At 39.7% G+C, this 8,933-nt stretch overlaps 1 protein-coding gene and 1 pseudogene across 1 annotated transcript; both read left to right on the top strand.

The window, feature by feature from the left end:
* Nucleotides 1-1,369: 1,369 nt before the first annotated feature.
* On the top strand, nucleotides 1,370-1,843 carry LOC149199113 ((S)-N-methylcoclaurine 3'-hydroxylase-like protein). Its single transcript, XM_089400463.1, has one exon. The coding sequence runs from the start codon at nucleotides 1,370-1,372 to the stop codon at nucleotides 1,841-1,843; it is 474 nt and encodes a 157-aa protein (XP_089256589.1).
* A 2,626-nt stretch (nucleotides 1,844-4,469) lies between these two features.
* On the top strand, nucleotides 4,470-5,637 carry LOC149199114 (geraniol 8-hydroxylase pseudogene; annotated as a pseudogene).
* Nucleotides 5,638-8,933: the final 3,296 nt, after the last annotated feature.

The following is an 8,933-nucleotide window of genomic DNA, read 5'->3' on the forward strand; positions in this document are numbered from 1 at the left end:
TTTCCAACAATTTCTTTCATAATGGCCAAATCTTTTACAATAAAAACACTGAACTTGGGATTTATTAAATCTTTTACCTCTATCACTTTCAACATTACCTCTCCCTTTGTTGTATGTAGAAAAAAATATTCCTCGACCTCTGCCTCCTCTGTATGTTTGTCCTCTTCCTCTTCCTCTTCCAAAAGTGTTCTGGCTTTCCTCATGAAAGGAACCACTTTTTTCTTTGAAAATATTTCTTCTTGCTTGAAAAGATTGCTCAATATATTTTTCAAAAGATCTATTGATTCTTTTCTCATGAGATTGAAGAGACCCCATTAGCTCATTCACAGACAATTGAGTTAGATCCTTAGATTCCTCAATAACAACAACAACCCCATCAAATTTTGCAGGCAAACTTCTTAAAATATTCTCAACAATTTTTTGATCTTTTAAATCTTTTCCATAAGACCTAATTTCATGCACTATACCCATAACTCTATTGAGAAAATCGTGAATAAATTCAGAGCTTTGCATGCACAAGGTTTCAAATTATCTTCTTAATTATTGCAACTTAACAATTTTTACCTTACCACTTCCTTGATATGCTTGCTGCAAAGCATCCCATGCTTCTTTTGATTTTGTTACTCCAATACACTGCTTTCCAGATTAGGAAGAGAGCCTTTGAATCTTTCTTGCGATTTTCCTTTAGCTGGTTTCTTTGGTCTTGACTCTGGCGGGCAAGTGTGTGAGCATCTGGTTCTGTATATCCATTCTCTACGAAATCCCGCAAATTTTGTGAGAGAAACAATGTTTTCATCTTAATGCTCCAAAAACCAAAGTTCTCACCTTTAAACATTGGTATTTGTGGCTCAGAAATATTCATATTTTTTGCCATTGTTGCTAATTTTTTAGCACTCCCACCAATAACTTGAATCTGCACGGGCTTCACAAAATTATGAAAACTCTTGCAAATGGCTTTCACAAACTTTTGAAACCTCCTGCCAACAACAAACACTTTACATATAAATCAACTCTCTTAACCTATCTCTCATACCATGTTAAATCTAGCAAGAGCATGCATATGAAAACATAAACAAAACCAATGAACAAAAATAAGAGAGACTGATTCTCAATCCATGAGCTAAACTCTCATTGGAATCTCATATCTCCATAGGATCAATGAATACATTATTATTTAGCTCACATATTTCTAATTTCGTTATCCATTATCTGACTAATCTACTATCCCTAATAATTTGTTGAATGATAACTTACTACATTTATAAATTTGTTGTCCTAATTCTGATAACTCAAAACACAAAATTTTTTGGCTAATTTGTCAGCAATTACATAGCTTTATTTTAAGAATTATCCACAACATAGCAGAGCAATGGGTAGAATTAGTGGCTTCTGGTATCATGTAATGATTTTCATGACATTATTGTTGATTTCAAAGCTCATTATCTTGTCAAGGAAGGGAGCTGGGAAGCTGCCTCCAGGACCTCCTGGATGGCCCATTCTTGGGAATCTCCTCCACCTTCGGACGAAGCCCAATGAGCCTCTTTTTCGCCTTGTTGCAAAATATGGTCCTCTTATGACCCTTCATCTCGGAATGAGAACCACAGTGGTAGTTTCATCTCCGGCCATGGCCAAGAAAGTGTTGAAGACTCATGACCAACTCTTTTTAGGACGAACCGTCATAGAAGCAGCCAAGACCCACAACCACAATGATTGTTCCTTGACATGGAATAGCGCCTGCGAGCCTCATTGGCGTATGTTTCGAAGATTCTGTAATACAGAGCTCTTCAGTTTCAAGAGACTAGAGGCCTTGCAACATCTCAGAAGAGATCAGGTCCTTTTGTAAGATTTTTGAGATACACAGATAGATCTAGATCTGCAAAACAATAACAAGCTTGCAAGAGAGGGAAGGAAGCAAGCAAGAATTGAGAAAAGAATGAAAAAGTGATTCTACAATATTAGTTTTAGAATAAATACATAAAGGCAACTAAGTTAAGCTTAGTTGTACATGCAATAACTAAAGCTAACTAAAGCTAAGTGTGCTTTATCTTATGTTAATGTGTACATGTGCCACATGCAAGCAATAAGTTAACTGGAGCTAATCTAGGTGCATGTACACCAACACAACTAGTCTAAGTGCATGTACACCAACACCCCCCCTGAAGCATAACTTAGGTGAGTGTGATGCAAAATGAATGAGTCCTGGCAACATGGCCATTTTAGGTACCCATATACAATGCATAAAAAGGAGGAAAGAGGGAAAACCCAGTGGGAAGAAAACCCCCCCTCAAAATATAATGCAAAAGTAGAGAAAAGACAACTTCTAGGCAGTCGTGCCCTTCACCCCGAGTGAAAAATCTGAAAAGTCTCTAGGCTGGGACGAGAAGCCGGTCTGGGGCGAAAAACCCTCATGGGGTGCATCGGGAGGATGCGGGTGGGGTAATACTACCTCCAACGCTCGTTCTGGTGGCTCTCGTGAATGCGAAGTAAACCCCTTCGCCAAAGACTTGAAAGCTGACGACGTCTTTGACCAGGTGAATACAGGTATAAACTTCGATGCATACGAAGACATTCCTGTGGAGACAAGCGGAGTCCATGTACCTCCTCCTGTGAATACTTTTGCTGAAATTGATTTAGGAGAGGCCCTAAATCTGAATATCAAGAGGTGTAAGTTTGCAAAGCCGACTCCCGTGCAGAAATATGCAATACCTATTTCGTTAGCTGGCCGAATCACCGGGTATCCCTTGAACGTTAGCCCGTCATTCAGATATCCATTTCCCGTCTGCACGCCTTGGGTTATTTGGATTTTGGATATGTTGCAGAGCTTACCGTTGTCTCTCCTCGCATAGATCTCTTCTTCGATTTTCCTACTCTGCACAACAGATTGCACTGTCATCGGTTGAAAGGCTGGGTTGGAAATTTTCCCGTTTCCTGAGACGTCAACAGGTACTCTATCCCGGATACCGTACACGGTTTGATGGAGAGAAGGATACCAACTTACATCCCCAAATTCATGGGCTTTAGCGAAGCTCACGAACGATTCTTCCAGATCCGAGTCGTCTTTCAGATCCAGAGTGACCGACCGCTTGAACATTTTCTCCACTTTAAACGTCAACTGTGAGATGGCCCCCAGTACTCCCAGAGACACTCTCGTGGCCTTCAGATCCTCGTCGTTGTTTGTCAAATGGAGGATCTTTGCATATCCTTCATTTGCAGGCGCAGGAACAACGAGGCTCATGCCTATTCTCAAACCCTCGGTGATATTCGTGCTTCCCGCGCAGACCAGTTGATCGACGACGAGTCTCGCTTCGTGATTCCGTTTCTTGGAAGATTCGCTGGCCAGTGGAGCCTTAACATGCACCAACACTGTAAAATTATCCGATGCTTCAGTGGCCGCAACGGTTTTGACCTCGGGATGCAATGCTATTCTCAATTTCCGTACATTTGTGGCAGCTCAATCGCTTGTTCTTTCAGGATCGACGACGAAACCCTTGAATTCGAACTCTTGGTCATCATCGGGTTGTAAGCTTGTTTGCCTTTCAATCTCTCACAAGTTCGAAATCGAATCCAGAGGTTCGTCGTCGTCGTACACGGCCAGTTCTAAGCTAAAGCTTTCATGACGATTTCTATAGGTTGTGATCGAATCGTCTATCATTCTAAGCATTTCATCCTATTTTCCAAAAAATTCTTCCAATTTTTTCCATACTTCATTTGGAGTTGAACATGATTCAACATGAAATAGCAGTTCCGGAGAAATAGATAAACATAGGATACCGAAGGCCTCGTCCATGCGATTGAAATATCTTGTTTTCTCCATTGCCGACGTTGGTTCAACTTCAGTTTCCATGGTTATTCGAAATAAGCCTCTACTTCTGAGATGAAGTTGAATCTTTGGCTTCCATTCGAAATAATTATATGGAGTGAGAATTGCCGATTGTGGAAACTCCAATTTAGACTCCATTCTTTGTTGTTGCTTCAATCTTCTAAACCTGCAAATAAAATTGCTTGTGCACTGATTACAAATCCCTGTGCTCTGATACCATGTAAGATTTTTGAGATACACAGATAGATCTAGATCTGCAAAACAATAACAAACTTGCAAGAGAAGGAAGGAAGCGAGCAAGAATTGAGAAAAGAATGAAAAAGTGATTCTACAATATTAGTTTTAGAATAAATACATAAAGGCAGCTAAGTTAAGCTTAGTTGTACATGCAATAACTAAAGCTAACTAAAGCTATGTGTGCTTTATCTTATGTTAATGCGTACATGTGCCACATGCAAGCAATAAGTTAACTGGAGCTAATCTAGGTGCATGTACACCAACACAGCTAGTCTAAGTGCATGTACACCAACACCTTTCCACCCTTAAATCCATTTTTGAGGATTCCAGAGAGGCCAAGGGTGTGAATATTGGGAAAATTGTGTTTCTTACAAGTCTGAATCTGTTGGGAAACTTGATTTTTTCTCAAAACATGTTCAGACAGGACTCTTAAGCTACTAAAGAATTCAAAGAAATGGTCACCAAGTTGATGGTACTCGGGGGAAAGCCTTACCTGGTTGACTTCCTTCCTTTTCTACGAATTTTGGATCCTCAGGGCATGACCCGCTATGTAACAAAATACGAGAGCATTGTCTTCGGGTTGTTGGATAGATCTGTAGAGCCTCAAATTCAAAAGAAAAAAAAAAAAAGGCGGGACAGAGAACAATGGTGGCAAGGCAAAAGACTTTTTGGACATTTTGTTAGATTACAGAAGCGAGAGAGGAGAAACAATGACCAAGAAAGACATTATCCCCTTTCTATATGTAATTCTAATTCTTAGATATAAATTCAAAATTCAAAATGGATTTAGTTAGTTTAAGATGGATTTTAAAACTTTCTTGAGTCTCAATTTGTTGTGAGTGATGATGTGCAGGTCTTGTTCTTAGCAGTAGCGAAACAGGCAGCTCAATGGTTGAATGCACAATAGTTGAGGCCCTTCACAATCCTCAAATAATTAAAAAATTCAAGCAGAATTGGAGGTACTTCGGAAAGACGGAAGAGTTGAGGAATGTGACATCGATCGCTTGCCTTATCTTCATGCAGTGGTGAAAGAAACGCTTCAATTGCACCCGCCAGCACCTTTGTTTCTCCCTCACAGAGCAAAGAGCAGTTGTGAAGTAGCAGGATACATGATACCCAAGGAAACTTAGGTGCTGGCAAATGCATGGGCAATAGGAAGAAACACAACCATGTGGGATGAGCCCACAGAGTTCGAGTCTGAGAGACTTATGGATTCTGACATAGAATATAAAGGGAAAAACTTTGAACTGATTCCCTTTGGAGCAGGAAGGAGGATTTGCCCTGGGATTCCATTGGCTCATAGGATGGTTCACGTGGTTATAGCCTCTCTACTCCACTATTTCGACTGGTCTCTCCCGGATGGAGTCACACTAGAAAACATGGACATGAGTGAGAAGTTTGGAATCACGTTGCAGAGCGCTTCGCCATTAATTGCAGTCCCCTCACCCTGTTTACCTGCAACTCATCTCTTTAATGATCACATCACTGTCAAATTACTTTTCCCCTTTTCTAAAAACCTTCCCCATCATTCCTGCAGTTTTATGAAAATAATAAATGGTTGTTTAAACAGAAGCAGTTAAGTTATGATTATGTAAGCTTTTACGTTATTCATAGTTTTCTCGTTTTCCCATATGTTTAGAGAGAAAATCCATTGTTAATATGAGAAAACTTTGTTAACTCTAATATTGGAATATTAATTCTTACTTGTCTTAGTTGTAATATTGGAATATTAATTCTTACTTGTCTTAGTTGTGACTTTCTATATAAAGAGGTCTTTTTTTTTATAGAAATAGTTTCTCTAGTTTGGTGTGTGGTTGACATATTCTCTCACCAACAGATTATGTTTCCAAGATAATTTTCCTATCTTGATACATTAGTCATGTATAAATGAAATTTCATATTTAATTAATAAAACACAAATTCTTTTATGGAATTTTAACATCTAATAGCCTATTCAGAGTTTGGAAATCATTTAAAATTTTTCTTAAAGCAATTTAAATTACTTTTGAAGACAAGGGTTTAGGTGGAGGAATGATGATGAACTCTACAGATCTCGCAGCGGATGAGGCCAAGCACCAGGGCGCTGTTGCCTGCCATGAAAACGCATCGTCGTCCCCGCCTGTGGCTCTCCGCAAGTTTTTATCTGTCATACCGGCCCCTGGGATTACGATGAGGAGGTCGTGGTCCGCGGACCATTTGGCCAGCACAGGAGTCAAGACCTGTGCTTACGCTCCCACCACGCACGCCGGTTCTCTCTGTGGCCGTCTCCATCGCCAGTCTGTTGTTCATCAGGCTTACGCTCACGCCAACACTGCCTCTCTACCCCCGCCTCCTGCATTCAAAGATGGGGGACTGCATGTTGCAGATCTGCTCCATCACACAATAGATTGGCCCAAACTCTGCAGATCCGGGCCAGATCTATCCGATCAGATCAAGATTCAAGAATACCTAGAACCCAGGCAGTAGATCGGTGTAAATATGCATCGATTGAGCAAAGGGCACGCAGACCGTGACATGCAAATGGAAGAACGACCCAATAAGAGGTCAGATCTGGAAGATTTCTTACAGCTAGATCACATGGCAATCAGCAGCAACACTGGTTTAGGCAGATCAGGAACTCAGCCAAAACGCAGACATCAGGTAACAACATCTCGGTTTCAGATTTTTATTAAAACCCCCAAGGGGAAATCCTGTTTAGTATGGGTACATGCAGAAAGCACTATTTTGCAGCTAAAACAACAAATTTGGGCATTGACTGGATATCCTGGTCAGATCCAACATTTAGTCAGTGGCAGGTGGTCTCTCCAGGACAACAAAACCTTGGGAAGCTATGAGATTAGTCCAGGAAAACCCATTGTTTTAAACCTCACGCTGAGAGGAGGGACCCTACCTCAGGGACAGCCAAGCATCTCAGGAGGAGGCAAGGGGAAAAAGACAGCACCTCAGCATCAACCCAAGGGAGGTTCTTCCTACAAAAACATTCTTCAAGGTAACAGAGATTCAGGGTCCCCTCTAGATCAAGGTGGATATACACCCAGGCCATACATAGTGGATCAGCTAGGGCAAACTCCAGCCCTTAACTTTGATTCCTTAGGGCTTGACGATTTTGTTAAGTCCTATGAAACGCAGGCCCTAATATGTCGTTTCAACAGTTTTTGGCCAAAACCAATGGATCTATTTCATTGGATTTTCACCACTTGGACCATGGAATGTGACATACATTTATGCTCTAAAGGGTTTTTCATAGTTAGATTTGCATCCAGGGAAGTTAGAGATACAATCATCAGTGTTGGGCCTTGGTTCTGGGGAATGTCGGGGTTGTTCATGACTCCATGGTTCCCAGATTTTGATCCAAACAAAATGACTGTATCCAAAGTGCCGGTCTGGGTTTGTCTATATAACCTTCCCCTTCACTTTTGGAGTGAACGGGTCTTGGAAGGAATTGGGAACAACATAGGGAAATACATCAAAACAGATCTGGAAAGGATTGATGAAAGGGTTTACACTTTTGCACGCATTTGTGTGGAAGTAGATCTAAGTAAAGGACTGCCAGACAACATAAGGCTGATCTACAAACAACAAAATTGGTTGCAAGCACTAGACTATGAAAATACTGCTTTCAGATGCAGGCTCTGCAGACAAACAGGACACTTGCAAAGCACATGTCCAGAAGCCAAGAAATCAAACAGTAAAAGAAAGCAGAAAGGGAAGCAGAGGAAAGGATGGAAATTCCCCCCTCCTAACTCAGAGGAAGAAGAATCAGAAGCAGAAGAGGAAGATACCCCGTAGAGAATGCTGAGTTATCCCAAGAAATGGGGACCCATAAGGAAACCACATCAGACAACAAGGCTTCACAGGTTCACCCAAATCAGGCAGAGAAGACAAACGAGGAGCAGAGCATGGGAGGGATCAAACGGCATCACCACTCAGATACTTCAGATTCAGACAAGGAAATAGGCTCGCAGAAAGCAGAAACACAGTTAGTCATAGCTTCGATCGAGCCCACCCAAGGAGAGTGGCGCAAGGTCGAAAAGAAAAAGGGAAGAAAAACTTGAAATGTGAGTTTTTACTCACTACTGAAACTCAGTTTTTCTTGCCTCCTCCTTTCTTCTCTCTTCCCCTTTCTTTTTCTTCAAATTGCACGTTAGTTTATAACGTTGCGTGGGGTGTGAAAGCACTCAAGCCCAATGGGCATCTTATGGAAATGCTTCAATGCATCTGCTAGGGTAACTTTTCATTTTTTAAATAAAAGGTTACTGATTTTTCCACTGGAAAAATATCCTATTCAGAGTGAAAATCTAATATCTTATTTATGTTTAGTCTCTATTATTATATATATTTTTAATAATATTAAAAATTATTCTATTAAAACTATTTGCAGAAGAGAATGATTCAAGATTGCCATCACAACTAGTGTAAACAAATTTACAAGAAAAAAAAAAGTGAAAACACCAATGACCTCCATTCCCAATTAACTGGAGAAAGTTAAAAAATAACAACCTTTATGTTAGAAAACACTATTTTAGTAGAAGTGAGCAAATATTCCTTTCTCCAAATGTTATACTACTATATTCACCTAAATGGGAGCAAGGTATTGTGAAGATATTATATTTATTTAATCTTTTACCTTAACAATATATTCAGTAAAACTGCTTTAACCTAGTTAACATAAATAGTTAATTTAATAAAATATATTTTGGTAAAATTTCATAGAGCCACATACTATTTTAACTTATTTAAAGTAATATTTTATTTAGTAATTATTGTTTTAATAGTAATTTAGTTAGTAAAATTATTTATTATATATACAGTGAAGGAATGTGAATCTTGGGATAATTGAAATATTTGATTTTTCTTAATTCTTGGTAAATTCATA

This window comes from Pinus tabuliformis, chromosome 2_1 (assembly GCF_031772625.1).
Source record: "Pinus tabuliformis cultivar Carrire ecotype Pingquan chromosome 2_1, CPIR1, whole genome shotgun sequence".
Classification (NCBI taxonomy): domain Eukaryota; kingdom Viridiplantae; phylum Streptophyta; class Pinopsida; order Pinales; family Pinaceae; genus Pinus; species Pinus tabuliformis.

Coding starts and splice junctions, on each gene's coding strand:
- LOC149199113 (XM_089400463.1), top strand. CDS start 1,370: ATGGGTAGAATTAGTGGCTTCTGGTATCATGTAATGATTTTCATGACA.